We start from the raw sequence: 16438 nt of genomic DNA, 5'->3' as shown, positions 1-16438 counted from the left end.
GGTGAGTTTCATTTTGTGTTACAACGATCTGACCGATTTGAAAACAAAGCCAAAGCCACAGATGACTTTTTCAAACTCTAGTCACGCTGCCGTTTATACCGTATTTCAAAACAGGCGCGTCATGCAGACATTGGTAAAATCGTTTGGCTCGCGGTCAGCTGCACATAGACTACTGTACGGATTTCATGTAATCTTTCAGCACACTGGACAAGTTCACTCGCAGGCAGCAGGTGCATTGCTTATCAATATCAAAATCTCGGGGCTTACCGAAAGCATAAAGGTTCGCTTGGTGCCCTATCTGGAAAATTAAACCAAGACCAAACAGGTCTTAGGATTGTATTCCTGTTGGCATTAGCTACGTTTCAGTGGAACCGCTAAATATTTTAAAACGCGTATAACTGCTAACCTGTTAGTAGCTGAGGAGGTAACCGCCTGCTGTATCTTGCCCTTCAGGTGGCTAACAAGTGCCGCTGCTTCGCCCATATCGGACGGACACATCACAACTTTCGTCCTCTCCAGCCATTGTTGATCATCTTCTCAGAAAGTTAAGCCGCGCATTGTTGAAGTAACACTTTGCGACATGCTGTAATATCGTACAGAACCACATTTCTTTTCTAGGATTAGAGCTATGATCACCTCTCTCACCACCACGCACACACTACATCTAGCTCGCGCGTTACGAGGGAGGGTTGCCAGGTGTGACTGATTTCTAGCGCCAAACACGCTTGAAACCCGCCTGGAGCCATTACAACATGCGTTATTTGAAACCAACTCAATTTGGCAACACGTGGTTAGGCAGACGCAGCCTGCACTAGACAACATTTCCACGAGAACTCGGACATGTAGATTTTATTACGCCGTGGCATCAACTTCATAAAGATAATTGATGGAACACTGGATGGATTTCCATGACTTTTCCATGACTTTTGACCAAAAATACGTTTTCCATAACTTTTCCAGGCCTGGAAATTTGAATTTTCAAATTCCATAACTTTTCCAGGTTTTTCATGACCGTACGAACCCTGTATGAAAGCTTTATTTCACAATAGAATGTATAACTGGCCTGTTCAGTTTCACAAAGGCATTGGTACAAAATAGAGAAAGATAAATAAATGCATAATAACAATAATGATTTAATTTAATAAGTTATTTTAATCATGCAATTGTCTGTAGTGAATGTGTCCATGCTAACAATCCAGGTTAAGAAGCATCATGGCACAGGGAAACTGCATTTTGTTACCCTGCAATCACTGAAGATGAATCTAAATCTAATCAAATAAGGCATACTGCACTTCTCAGGGGGCACACTAAGTACAATTATAACAAGACATTTTTATTAGATTAGCATCATGGCACAGGTGGACAGATGATTCCTAAATTCCTTCTCAGGAGGTTCAAAACGTATAATATAACATGATATTATAATAACAAATAACAACAGTAAATGTTCATTATTAGCAAGGCTCTAAATTAGCATTTTTCATCACCAGCCAAATTTGCTAGTATAGATATTAATTTTACTAGCCAAACTTAACACGCACTCACTAATGGGTGAAAGTGGCTAGTGAGTTGGTCTTTTCTACCTGCCAAACTGAAATTTCACCAGCATTTGGCCGGTTGGCTGGTGTTAATTTCAAGCCCTGGTTGAAGAATCATGGCAGAGATGAAGAGGGAAACGGACGAGAGCTTACTTCTTCTCAGGAGGCACGGCGTTAGCCGTGGAGTCTGGAGAGGCAGAGCACTGGCGACGGTGGCGCTCGTTGGCAGAGAAGGCGGCGTTGAGAGTGAAGTGCTTCACGTACGACTCCAGGATGTTCACGATGTTCATCTGACATGGAAGCTTCACCAGCTGTTACCATGGACACCACACACACACAAACGGTCTTAAAATGCTATTAAGCACACTGGGCACAATCTACACCATTTAAAAGATTCTTCTCTATGTTTAACCGTTTTTAAAAGCTTGTTTTAATGTTCATCTGACTCAGAAGCTTCACCTGCTGTTGGTTGGTCAGGTAGGTACCAGGGAAACAACAGAAACACACAATAACTCTTAGTTACTATGAAACACAGAGCGATTTGCACAGGAGTCATGAAAACAGTAAAGTAAAACTAAAAGTTCATTAATTCTGAATGTGTTCATTCATTCCGTGTTCCAAATGTTTTATGAATGTACAGCTCCAGGCCTTTTTATTAGAATACCATGAAAAAGTTGATTTATTTCCATAATTCCATCAATAATGTTAATCTGTCATGGATTGTAGATGCATGGCCCAGTTTTTTAACTATTCCAATCATTATTTTTTTTCTTTTTATATACGTTGGCCTTCCAGCTCAAAAAACCCATGAATTGGGGAATTTGCATTATTAGAATATTGTTATAAAATCACATTTTTCTTCATCAAAATTCGGGTCACATTAAATCAGTTGAAATTTGGTACTTTCTACATAACATGCAATGGTCAATACTTGGTTAGGACATTCTTTGTCTTCATAATGGCCATGATGCATTTAACATTGAAGTCAATGGCAAAAACAGTGCATGGGAGTTATGGAAGCCCAGATATCCTTGATGCTTTGCTGTCAGCTGTTCTTGTTTGTTGACCTGGTGCCCCACACTTCCCTCTTCAATATACCCGAAGATTTCCATGCCACGTTTTGGTGTTAACTCACCAGTTTAATTCTAACTCAACAGAAATTAAACCCCATTCATTTTCAATGGGGTTTCATTTCTGGTTATTTAGAATTAAACTGGTGAGTTAGCGCCAAAACGTGGCATGGAAATCTACAGGGTATATTGAAGAGTGAAGTGTGGGGTACCAGGTCAACAAACAAGAACAGCTGACAGCAAAGCATCAAGGATATCTGGGCTTCCATAACTCCCATGCACTGTTTTTGCCATTGACTTCAATGTTAAACGCATCATGGCCATTATGAAGACAGAGAATGTCCTAACCAAGTATTGACCATTGCATGTTATGTAGAAAGTACCAAATTTCAACTGATTTAATGTGACCCGAATTTTGATGAAGAAAAATGTGATTTTATAACAATATTCTAATAATGCGAATTCCCCAATTCATGGGTTTTTTGAGCTGGAAGGCCAACGTATATAAAAAGAAAAAAAATAATGATTGGAATAGTTAAAAAACTGGGCCATGAATCTACAATCCATGACAGTTTAACATTATTGATGGAATTATGGAAATAAATCAACTTTTTCATGGTATTCTAATAAAAAGGCCTGGAGCTGTATCCGTAATACTCCAGAATTTGTCTTGAACTGAACATTGACAATGCTCCATTTGAACCCAGAATAGTATGTGCATGTAACCGCTGGCCTGGGAACTACCATACTGCCTTTAGTTCTACACAATCTCACTTGTGATTAGGTCTGGTGTTAACCAGGCAATGTAACCGCGGTCTCTGAGTCTTAATTACTATGGAATACACTAGGTAAAATGTATGTCATTTAAAGGCAAGAAGGGAGTTCTTAGCATATTTCCCACTTGTGTACTTTTTTCCATGAGTGTCCAAAAACTACAAGAAGAGTGCTCTCTTTCAAAAGGTCTCTGGATTTGGAATGGAAAGGGGTCATTTCACGTGAAATCAGACGCTTTGGGACCCGACCGATCCGGATTTCAATCATACTTGGTGTGCCTTTTTAGTAGCAAGGTAGCACCCCAGAACTGCATTGGTTTGAATCTGACACTAATATTAAGGGAGAAACAGACTAGGAAAGGTTCACATGTGAGGGTAGGACACATTGAGTGCCTTGAATATATCAGTCAGTGTTAGTCACATAAAGATGCCTGTGGTATTGTTTGAAAGCTCTTTTCTGGCTCTACATATTACACAATCAGCTTGGAATACAACAACTCTCAGAATATGAATTATGATAAATTGAAAAATTTAAAATTGAATATCTAAAAAAAACTATATTTTAAAATGGCCAGTTCCTTGTCCAAACGTAGCCGGCAATGTCATTAGCAACACCTTAAATGCTGATGTTCGGTTCTTTATTCATTTCAGAGAGAATTTGACTCACAAATATGCCATCATACAGACCACTTACTAATAATATGGTAATACCATAGTAGCATCACATGACAAAACAAAAACAAAACAAAAATGGTCAGTTTCCATGGTCCCAGGTTTCAGAAACTAAGGCAGATGTCCATTTATACACACCAAATGATGATATGTGAATATTTGAACATTCGTTCTCTGTGTACCTGTGTCATCTTCCCTTTACCGTACTTTAAAGAGATAATCAATGGCTACACTCTCATTTTGTACTCTACCAGTACATTTGAAGCAGCAGCTGTGTCTTTTGTAGATAATGTATAAGTACGTCCCGTTGCAGTTAGGTTCCACTACCAGAAGCACATCCTGATGATCCATGACAAGTCTATCTGGTCTGAAGGGAAAAGTGAAGGATGGAGATGGTCCATGAGGATGCAGGAAGTTCAGTTTCACCTCTCCAGTGCTCAGCATACATTTCTCAACACATGCTAGCCACCAGTTGCCATCATATACAGCTACAACATACCCTTTGATGCTTGAAAATGTAACACATTCCTTTACTGAGCTCACTCTTTCAACTCCTTCTCTGAATGCGGAAAATGGCCTAATGTCCATTGACAATGGGCAGAAGCGGTGTAGTTTTTGAGTACCTGGAATAGTTCTTGCAGATTCAAACCTCTTCAACAGGTTCTCAGCTTCATGATGGTGCATCTCTCTCAAGAACATCCATTGCCAGTTTGCCACAACAGAGATGTACCATCATGAAGCTGAGAACCTGTTGAGAAGGTTGGAATCTGCAAGAACTATTCCAGAAACTACACAGCTTCTGCCCATTGTCAATGGACACAGTGGAAGTTAGGCCATTTTCAGCATTCAGAGAAGGCAGAGTTGAAAGAGTGAGCTCAGTAAAGTAATGTGTTACATTTTCAAGCAACAAAGGGTATGTTGTAGCTGTATATGATGGCAACTGGTGGCTAGCATGTGTTGAGGAATGTATGCCGAGCACTGGAGAGGTGAAACTGAACTTCCTGCATCCTCATGGACCATCTCCATCCTTCACTTTTCCCTTCAGACCAGATAGACTTGTCATGGATCATCAGGATGTGCTTCTGGTAGTGGAACCTGTAACTGCAACGGGACGTACTTATACATTATCTACAAAAGACACAGCTGCTGCTTCAAATGCACTGGTAGAGTACAAAATGAGAGTGTAGCCATTGATTATCTCTTTAAAGTACGGTTAAGGGAAGATGACACAGGTACACAGAGAAGGAATGTTCAAACATTCACATATCATTTGGTGTGTATAAATGGAAATCTGCCTTAGCTTCTGAAACCTGGGACCATGGAAACTGACCATTTTTGTTTTGTTTTTGTTTTGTCATGTGATGCTACTATGGTATTACCATATTATTAGTAAGTGGTCTGTATGATGCCATATTTGTGAGTCAAATTCTCTCTGAAATGAATAAAGAACCGAACACCAGCATTGGAGGTGTTGCTAATGACATTGTCGGCTATGTTTGGACAAGGAACTGGCCATTTTAAAATATAGTTTTTTTTAGATATTCAATTTTTAATTTTTCAATTTATCATAATTCATATTCTGAGAGTTGTTGTATTCCAAGCTAATTGTGTAATATGTAGAGCCAGAAAAGAGCTTTCAAATAACACCACAGGCATCTTTTTGTGACTAACACTGACTGATATATTCAAGGCTGAATGTATAGTGTCCTACCCTCACATGTGAACCTTTCCTAGTCTGTTTCTCCCTTAATATTAGTGTCAGATTCAAACCAATGCAGTTCTGGGGTGCTACCTTGCTACTAAAAAGGCACACCAAGTATGATTGAAATCCGGGTCGGTCGGGTCCCAAAGTGTCTGATTTCACGTGAAATGACCCAAAGGCACATCCGAGCCAATTCATTACTAAACATCAAAATAAAAATGTTCAACCACTAATATGCTCATGACTGAAGTCATTTTTTGCACCATCATGGCTGTCATTAGAAGCTAACCTTTTGAAAAATGTTTGCACACTCCTTGGGATTTGGTAATTTATTTTCTTTTGCTCTGCTTATTTACCTATTGGCCGATGACAAATCGGCCTTACACTCTTCCACAGATTCAATATCAAACACGTTATCTACAACCTCCCCAAGAAAGTTGCTTTTTTTGGTCATGACGTGGGACTGTGCACAAAGGCAAGTCACAAGTGTCCGATTAGAAGCAGACCTTTTTCCTCTTGTTGATGTAGTAGCAGTCGTCCTCCAGCTTCTTCTTGAGGATGTCTGGGATGTCGATGGTGATCGAGATGATCTTCTCCTCGCCTGCCTCCCGCTTGCCATGAGCCTCCTGCTCCTCCCTCTACAATGGAAATAGACAAGCGCGCTTAAATCCTGTAAAGATACTAATAATACTAATACACGTTCCATATAGCACTTTCCATGACAAAGACGCTTTAATGATAAAGGCAACTTGGGGTGCAAGGCTTTTAAAAAAAAAAAAATCTTAGTATACAAAGAAACACACCCTCAAGCTTAAGAGTATTTTTACATGTGGATATTTATTCCTGTTAAGGTGGACTTGCAACATGAAAATAAAAACTGCATTGTAAATAGGTGTTGTTTTAACCCCCTAAATGAGATATTTTTTAAGACGGATTTTAGATATGTGGGTTTTAAAACTCTGCTTATGTGGAAACGAAAGGCCAAAACCAATGTTAACATTAAAACATTTCCACAATTAAAAATATCCGGCTACGTGGAAACAGCACCGTAGTCATCTATTAAACAACAATGTCAAAGCACGGGCCCTAAGGCTATCGTCGTGGCACAAAGACCAAAGAACACCAGCACCCCTGACATTCCTTGAGACTTTCATACTCTGTCCACAAACACAGTGCTTCCTGATTTTACATGTGTGGAACAAACTGCACTTTAATTCCAATTTCCACTTATTCCCGTGGGACCCCTGTGAAAACATCACACTAACTAACTAACTAAACCCAACCCAAACACGAGTACTATTTACCATTTCATCCAAATCATCAGACGAGTCACTCTCTCCAGTTTTTAGAGAATCAGGGTCTTCTGAATCGTCCTCGTCACTATCATCAGATGATGAGATCAACGCTGAGAGAGAGAGAGAAGTTGAAAGGTCAGGCTAGTTTACAGTGAGGTCTTATGTTCACAAAAAAATGCAGTATGTGCTTGCATGTTGTGTTGTTGTGCAATATCACACCCCTGGTATATTCACTGACAGAACTGGGTTTAAACACCACAACAAAAAAACACACCAGATGGCTTGAATGAAACAAGTCATGTTACTGAACAAACATTTTTTTTTACATCCCCAGTAGAAAATATTGCTTTCTGGGGTGGTCTGTTATTTGTATTCAGATACAGCATCTCATAAATGAGTACACCCCTGATGTTTCTGATATTTAATTAGCTACACATTTTCATGGGACAACACTGCAGAAATGACACGGACATAAATGAAAAGTAGTCTGTGTAAAGCTGATATAATAATAGTGTTACACCCCTAGGTGAAAATGCCTAAAGAATAAATATTTTGTGAGGGCGCCATTATTTCCCAGCACTGCGTTTACCGTCTTCGGCATGGGGTCCATTGCAATATTTAATCTCCCGTCCATCTCCTTGTGCTTGTGGTCTCAATTCAATATCTCGCAAAAGCGCAATTCAAAGGCAATTTTCTCATTTGCAAATAGGATTTTGTATGGGGGGAAAAGTCCCCCAAAAGTAGTTGTGCTGACACAGACAGGGGGGAAACTTTAATGTTTTCTCCACCAAGGTGGGGGCGTCAGCGAAGCACAAGGCCACAAGGACAAATAAAGGACGGGAGTTTGGATAATGAGATGGACCCAAGGAGTTTACTACAGCATCACAGATTGCCACTAGAATCCTTCTCCACTCCCCCATAATGGCATTAAAGAGCTGGCAGATATTCAAGACCTTACTCTTCTCCCCCTGGCATTTGAGGACGCCCCTGAGGTGTTTAATAGGGCTTAAGTCTGGGAACATGCTTGGCCAGTAAGTCACCTTTACCCCTAACCTCTTTAGCAAGGAAGTGGTTATCTTGGAGGCATGTTTGTGTTACTGTAATGTTGGAATACTACCCCAGTTTCAAGAGGAAGGGGATCATTCTGTGCTCTAGTATGTCACAGTATATATCAGCATTCAGGTTTCCCTCAATGAACTGTAGCTCCCGCATGCAGGGAGCCCTCGTGCAGCTCCAGACCATGACACCCAACACTCTACCCACCACCAGGCTTGACTGTAAAGCAAGAAAATCTTTTCCTCTTACTCCTGAACTGGTTGCCACCACACATGCAGAAACAGACACGACTGATGCACACAGGGGAAACAAATGTATATAAGCTACTGTGATAGGCTCTACCAAACACAACATAGTAAACTACGGGCTAAACGGCTATTGAGTCAGAAATTATTATTGTCCACAGCCCATAATAGCTTTACCAGCATTCGGCCAGAGGCAAGGTGCTAATGTCAAGCTCTAGCCGTGACGCTCACCATGTGCACCCAACTTCTTACGACGACCATGGCGAGGCCTTTTCTGAGTAGAACTTGTCTTGTTAAACCGCTGGATGGTCCTGGCCACTGTGCTGGTGCTCACTTTCAGGGTGCTGGCAATCTTCTTATAGCCTAGGCCATCTTTGTGTAGAGCAACAATTCTGTTTTTCAGATCTTCTGAGATTTCTCGCGCCATGTTGGATTTTCAGTGACCACTGAGCAGTGTGAGAGTGTGTGAGAGCTGCAATACCAAATTTAACACAACTGTTACCTATTTTACACGTGATACCCAGTAACACCGACTTGTCACATGACTTTTGGAGAAGAATGCTAACGACTAACTTTTGCTCAACTTGCACATTTTAACACAAGGGTGTGCTTACTACAGTTGCGAGTGGTTAAGACATGAATACCTCTATTGTGAAATAATGTTAGAGGACGATAAACACAACACTATTGTAAGCAGTATAAGCGGCACACTGACTATGTTTCATTGTGTGAAAGACTATTTCCTTCAAAGTTGTCCCATGAAGACATTGAAGTATCTGCATACATGTGAGGGGTGTATTCCACTGTGAGATACTGCATCTTACGTTTAATCTATAATATAGAAAAGTCTCACTGAAACATATTGAGAAGAACTGAAAGAAAAAGAGCAGCCAATGCATTTCACAATGTAATTTGCTGAAGTTGAGACACTCATCGGCTTCCATGAAAAGACACTTACAAGTCTCATCGCTCTCCTCCTCCTCCTCTTCTGGAAGGGGCTTTAATGCTGGGTTAACACCAGGTAAACGACTGTGTCGTTTCCTCCATCCCTTTCTCTTCCTGTCATGACAAAAAGTAAGATTAAAAACTCATGAAAAGGTCGGAGGAAGGCAGGACACAGAGACAGGTCTGTGTAGCAACAATAAGAAGTTCATACATGGCGTGACCTTTTCCTCTTATTTTGCTAAATAATTATACCTTATCCTCTTTTACGAGCATCCATTCCTTGCATTAAAAAAAACACTAAATCTTATTTGTTGAAAACGTGTAGTTGATGATTCTCCCCTCATGAAATTCTCCCTTTGGATAAGGACTTGCTGAAACATCTTTTGGAGGGAACTTACATGCGAGCCAAAGCTTTGCGCGCCAGTTTACGCTGAAGTGTTCGATTTTCCTCAGAATCTCGCAGAACATGGTCCTCAGCTGCCCAACGGTCCCAGCTGAAAAAACAACAACATGTAACTCGTTATGGTGACCGACAGGTTACTGATCTGACATAGTTACAACAGCTACATTACCCACAAATTCTGTTCAATGCAGACAAGAACTCAGACACAAAAATGAACACCAACTCCAACTGAAGTTCAAACTCTTCACCCATTTTCCCATTTGTTATCATTTCTTGTAGATGTAGCAGGTCTCGTAATAACACATTGCTAGCTAGTCCTTTCACAGTTCTATTACTGCCTAGGTGTCAAAATGCCAGTGGAAGACCGTAAATAAGATGCTGTGTCTAGTAAAACTGGGTAACATTAGTACGGTAAATATTTCCAGAGCGAGCGTCTGCTGACAGCTATAACCTGGAATGTGTCCTATGCGCCAGGACAAGTGGACCTGATAAACAAATGTAGGCTTCCAGCAAGCCACCCAGCCAGGCCATATAAACATAGCCAGCGATGATACGTACTTGTAGGTGTCACCTTTGGCATTCCTCAAAATAGTAAGCAGATCATCATTAATGATAGCTGAAGAAACTAGCATGTTAGCACCAGTGACACCAGCCTATTATTTACATAACAGTTCTAGTTTTCCCATGTGTGTTGTCGAAACTGCACACCATTCAACATCAAATATAACCAGCTGAACATGGTCATTAACAAATAAATGATTACAAATTACGGTTTTCGGAGGTGAAACTGCACGTCAACATGTAAGAAAAGCTTACCTTCTGTTCCAGCCGTTAAAGTGAATCAGGTACTGCGGCACCCGCTTACCCCGATCATCATTTCTCAGGATAATGTCGACAACCTGTAAACCAATTTCGAAATCAACATGATTGGTAACTGTATATAGACTATAAATTGTGTTGTTAATGCATATATAATCAGCAGCTGTTAACGGACAGTCAACATACTGAGCAATATAGGGTACCCGTTCCCTCTTCCCTTTTATCCAAATCAATCCCTACAAAGGAACAGTTGTCGCATATCATGACGTCACCTATGGAGACCCGTGACGCAGAATGTCTGCGTCGGAAGTTATTAGCATAACTAGCAAACAAGTGGTCGACTTTTAAAAAACATTTAATAGAATTAGAAAGAAAAACAAACTGTTCTCATGGGAGCTTAAGAAAAATACCAATGTTATGTGCGATATGCGTTGCAAACAATTTAGCTAATTTCCATCTAGTCCTCAAATGTTTCGGTGATGAGCACACTTGCCAGCAAGTTATCAAACAGTTATTCTTTACCATAACATGCATAATGGTATACAGTATCCGGTCGTAAACTTGCAGTGTTAAGATTCCACTTGATTTAAGTATACATCAGGCCCAATGCTATTTAGTTATTGATGAGTAGAGTACTGCTTCTAACAAATCCAGCGCCAAGTAACCCTCGTGTTAGCTCAACTCTTATCAAACTTCCTATTATATGCCGCCGCCTCGACGCACAGTTACGACCAGACATCGTGTTCAGAAGTAAACAGAAGTTCAGGGACTTGTTTTCCCCGATGAAATATGATAGACTAGACTACGCTCGTGCTGTCAACAAGACCCGAAGTTAATGTGTGGCTTAAGAAAGTTACTCTACTGGCATACCGAAGTCTTTCTGATGCGCACCACGCGCAATAGCTACCCTCTGCAAACCCAAATACAAACCCGCGCAAATCTAAATGAGAAATTGTTCAATATGAACATGAACTAATATGGCATCACCAGATAAAGACAGCGGCACGATTAGAAGAGGGCTGCGAAAAACTGAGTCCACAGTTAAAATATAGACTGTAGCCTAACTGTACTGTTATTCGATGAAGAAAGGCGTACTATACCTTTGCATCATAGAGAACTTTAGCCTTTGATGGATCCGGCTCAAAACAAAGAACTTTTTCTCCTTTATGAAATTTAAATTTCATGCCCCGAGAGTTCATTTGTTCATCATGGCGATAAAGAAAGGAGGAATATGGACCCCCGCTCCTTAACCCATTAGCCGCCAGACTGTATCTGTCTGTCTCCCGCAAAACAAACTACACAGAGAGGCTGACTACAAACAATGACTGGAAATGTAACAGTTTGTCCCTCAAGGTTTCCGTAGACGACGATGACGTCAAAAGTTTGGTGAAAGACGGAGGCATGCAACTTTTGCGCGAACAACAATCGTTTTTACGTTGTTACAATGTACCAAGAAATCTGGTTGAATTCAGCTTTAGTTTATTAACATTTGGTTACATTAATTTCACAACCATATCGAGCAGAATTGACAAACTTGATTGTAGCCAAGGTTGCACGATTGTAACAAAGTTTGTATCATTGGTAGGGCCTACATTTTGGGAAATTATTTTCGTTTGTGTGTTGGTCATATTCCATTGCATTAGCCTACATAGGCCTAGGCCTAGATTTAAAAAGTATGTTCTCAAAATATTTGAATGGTAAGAATTCACACAGATGTTGGGACGTCTGAGCAGTCATTTCCAATAATAAAATGCTAAAGTAAAACAAAAAAAGCATAGGGCCTACTTCGTTTTGCAAATTAGGCTAAACTCTTCATATAGCCTAGGCTAGGCAATTCACCTTCATAGGCTATAGCCTAGGCTATATATTAATAGCCTACAATGGCCTGAAAAAGAATCAAAATGCAGTGCAACATTAGGCTACAGTGTGTGTTTGTGTCTGTTTTTTTAAGACCAAAACAGTGCATTCACAGGGGCACTATTAGTCTATGTGGGGTGGGGAAACTTTTTCATTCAAAGGGCCACTTAAAATTCATCCGAAGGCCGTAAAAGTCCTCCAAGGGCCATACTATGAACACAAACCAGGTTTTCCCCCTGCCCTTTAGGCCTATATTGAAGCCACCTTTAAAACAGGTCCCACCTTCTCTAGGTCCCCTGCATATGACTTAATTGTATTGCAAATGCATTTTCTAAGATTCCTTTACAAAATATGTCATATTTCATGTGTAGCTGCATAACATTAAAATAACACTGGGGACCAGATGAAACGGCCTCAAGGGCCACAAACGGCTCTCGAGACATAGGTTCCCCACCCCTGGTGTATGTAATGGTGATGTCATATTTTTGATAGGGTTTGTTTTGTTTCAGAAGCGGAGATTGACTTCAAATGTGATCAGTCGCCTGAGATGACTAAAACCCACTTATAATTTGAGTTAGCCCACCAAGCAGTTTTCCCAGTTTCGCATAAGGCCACACCAAAATGCTTAAAGCACACAAATAAATCCACTTCTGCCTGGGAACCGAGGACAAGGGCAAAATATCGCCCAATGAATGACTGCCAACTTCAGATGTTTTTTTTTCCCCCAGTGTATTAGGTGCATGATTTTGCATTTTTCTTTTTCATGGATGTTTCATAAGCAATGAAGTTGCTGAATGAAGTTGAAGTTGCAGTCTTTCAGGTTGAGGGTGAATTATTTTTTGCATTTCCCCCCCAGGTCTGAACCAGATGTCAATATGTTTATGTGTTGTTCAGTGATGCCTTTCTAGAAATGGTAACCCTATTTCCACAAGGTGGCAATAGAGAGCCTTGGAATCCATTTCCCCCGACGTCGCTTAGTCAGACATCACATTGGTGAAGTTTCTATGTGAAGATAATTATTGTGCAGCCTTTTGTGTGAGAGTGGTCTTTAGGTATAGCCTACATAAGATATAAAAAAAGGGACCATTCTCACTCTACACAGCAAGTACCTGGCACCTGAATTAATGCTGTTATGAATGCACAAAAAGTGTGCAGCCTATTGCCAGTAAGGTGACATTTATATTGTGCACGACAACAAAAAATGTGTTTATTTAATTAAACGTCCTTGTTATAACATATTTATATAACTCATATTTAAATGTGTTGCACTCAATGGCATTGAAACATACTCGTAAAAATAGCATCTACACAAATTGTTTACATGCTCTAGGCCAAAGAAAAGAAACCGCTCTGTAGGTTTCAGACAAATTGTGTTTAGTCAGCTGAAAGCTGCACGTTCCTTTCTAAATTTAGGAAGCCCTGGACCGGGTCCCATTCACTCAAAACGAGAGACACTCACTCAGTGCATGCCTGTTAATCATTTGTGGCATATATATAGTAGGTATGCATGTTTTAACAAGCTGTTTTTCGGACAAGGTTTTGGTGTTAGATTAAATATTGTTTCTATTATGTAGATGTCTAGTGTATTGTTTGTGTTTATGTCTACTTTCCAGACGTTGCTTTCTCCTAAATCATCATGGTACATAACACAACACTGATCCCCCCCCCATATTTTACACACAGAACTTAAAAAAAAGTCTAAACAAAATTAATTGAATATTACATCTGCACGGTATCCGTATCGTTCTTCCCTGTTGAAATACAGTTGTAAATATATCTGTGGGCCAACTATACGTTTTTGGAGCCAAGTGTGAGAGAGAGAGAGTTGATGGCCTCTCTTGCTACTGGCCTCTACTTAACCCACAGCAAACTCTTATCATCTTGTCATCCCCCTGCAGTCTTAAACATCTTTATTGGGTTCATACAGAACTCTCTGAGCAGGAGTTTGGATCCTGATCAAGGACAGCACATCACTCTGCAAAGACCATCAGAGGGAGGAAACGTAAGATTAGGGGAAGGTGCATACTTTGCATTTATGACATTTGTAGTTATATTTTCTGAGCTGTGGGGGAACAACTTTAGGCTGATAAAAACAAAAATATGATCGGCCAAAAAAATGCAGTCGAAATGGTACGGAGAGGCGTGTGGAACCCATTTGCACAATCACATTACTGTTTTACAGACAGCCAAGCAAACGCTATATTTGCCGGGGTTTTTGCTTCATGTACGTACAGCTTGGAAATCAGTTTAGTGAGCCAATATTTGGCATGGCAAGATAAGCAACCTGATCTGGGTACAGGGAGAGAGTTGACGTCACCATTGTGGCGATTAAAACAATATGTGTCTCCGTGAGGACCATAATGACATGCACGTGTGTGTCCATTTTCATAGTGATGTAATTTCCTGTACTGACCCTGAGGCCTACGCAGCACACAGAGAGAGAGAGAGAGAGAGAGAGAGAGAGAGAGAGAGACAGAGACAGAGACAGAGAGAGCTTTTCTCTCTTCTTTCTTGCAGCCTTCTTCATCTGTCTGTTAAGGCCACACGCAGATGAACGTATGGTACATGGCAGGAAGTAAGCTCTCCATTTCTTTTAATTCCTTTCGCCCTCTTGTCTGACGAGTCTCATGGCACCAGGCTAGAGGGAGGGATTTGTTTTTTTGTTCGAACCAGGCTTTAACCTTTCCTGGGTTATTTTCCAAAAGTCTGGTGGACTTGACTATTTCTGAACTATTTTTTTGTTACTTTCAACACATAGGCCTAATGGCTAAAGGTGGCGGGCCCAATCTGGTGTGTGTGAGCGTGTGCGCGCGCCTGTGTGTGTGTGTGTGTGTGTGTGTGTGTGTGTGTGTGTGTGTGTGTGTGTGTGTGTGTGTGTGTGTGTGTGTGTGTGTGTGTGTGTGTGTGTGTGTGTGTGTGTGTGTGTTTGTGTGTGTGTGTGTGTTTGTGTGTGTGTTTATAGGTGCGTGGTGAATGGATGGTGGAAGATATGGAAAGGTAATAATTTTATTGAATAAAAACACATTATTGTTATTGCCATTGCTAATGCCATTATTGCCGTTATTGTCATGTATATTGATGCCTTTCTCTTTATCAAATTCCACCATGTAATTCTAATTAGAGCCAGGGGTTGGGAACCTGTGTCTCGAATGTCATTTACGGACTCTGAGGCTGTCATATCGGCCCCCAACATAATTTTAATGTCATGCAGTTTCACATAAAATTTGACAAGTTTTGTACAGGAATATACAGTAGGCCTTTATGCAATACAGTTAACTTAGTAGTTAATAAGCCTATGTTTCAGGGAACCTCGAGATGGTTAGGTCTGTAGTAAAGGTGGCTGCCTTCAATATGCGGACCTTTACTTTCTTCTCAGTTATCTTACGTTTGGTCCAGCACCTGTGTCTACTGATGTGCGCGCATTTTTTGACTTTTTGCATTGCCTTCAATATAGGCCTGAAGTGCAGGGGGAAATCCTGATTTGTGTTCATAGTACGGCCCTTGGAGGACTTTTATGGCCCTTATTGGAGGAATTTTAAGTGACCCCTCGAATGAAGATTACCCACCCTGTTATAGACTGTAAGAAGTTACAGACCCAACCTAAAAAGTAGTACAATACATGCTTCATATTTAGGCTGTTTGTTAATTCAACAGCAGGTACTGTGTTATTGCCATGGCTAGGTTATGTTGTGCAATATGGATATGTTAGGTCAATGTAATGCAGGTCGCTGTTGCAGTGCAAGTCTTCTCTATAGCTCATTATTTTTTTAAACGCATCTCTAAGATTGTTCCTATCTTTTTCTGTATGTTAAGGGAAATGTTCCCAGCACAGTGGCCTCTCTGCCTCCCTTCTGTGTTTAGGTTGTTGAGTTTGACTAAAGCCCATATCAGTACTTATAATGCAACTCTGGTGCCTATAAGCAGCTTTATCAGGGAACAACCCTCCCTCCTTAACGCACGCACGCTCGCGCGCGCACACACACACACACACACACACACACACACACACACACACACACACACACACACACACACACACACACACACACACACACACACACAC

The 16438-nt window shown here is 40.7% G+C and overlaps 1 protein-coding gene across 1 annotated transcript in view; it reads right to left on the bottom strand.

Moving 5' to 3' along the window:
* LOC134463992 (male-specific lethal 3 homolog) overlaps nucleotides 1-11822 on the bottom strand; it is a 38268-nt gene extending 26446 nt beyond the window's left edge. The window contains exons 1-7 of the mRNA XM_063217417.1: nucleotides 11619-11822; nucleotides 10516-10598; nucleotides 9695-9790; nucleotides 9310-9410; nucleotides 7060-7160; nucleotides 6262-6393; nucleotides 1692-1849 (exon numbers count right to left, since the gene is read on the bottom strand). Coding sequence (XP_063073487.1) covers nucleotides 1692-1849; nucleotides 6262-6393; nucleotides 7060-7160; nucleotides 9310-9410; nucleotides 9695-9790; nucleotides 10516-10598; nucleotides 11619-11717 — 770 coding nt within the window. The 5' untranslated portion in view covers nucleotides 11718-11822. The remainder of the gene's footprint in view (nucleotides 1-1691; nucleotides 1850-6261; nucleotides 6394-7059; nucleotides 7161-9309; nucleotides 9411-9694; nucleotides 9791-10515; nucleotides 10599-11618) is intronic.
* Between the last annotated feature and the right edge of the window lie 4616 nt (nucleotides 11823-16438).

Source organism: Engraulis encrasicolus, chromosome 15 (genome assembly GCF_034702125.1).
Source record: "Engraulis encrasicolus isolate BLACKSEA-1 chromosome 15, IST_EnEncr_1.0, whole genome shotgun sequence".
Lineage (NCBI taxonomy): Eukaryota > Metazoa > Chordata > Actinopteri > Clupeiformes > Engraulidae > Engraulis > Engraulis encrasicolus.
Note: the sequence above shows the minus strand (reverse complement) of the source record. Positions and strands in the feature narration are given on the sequence as shown.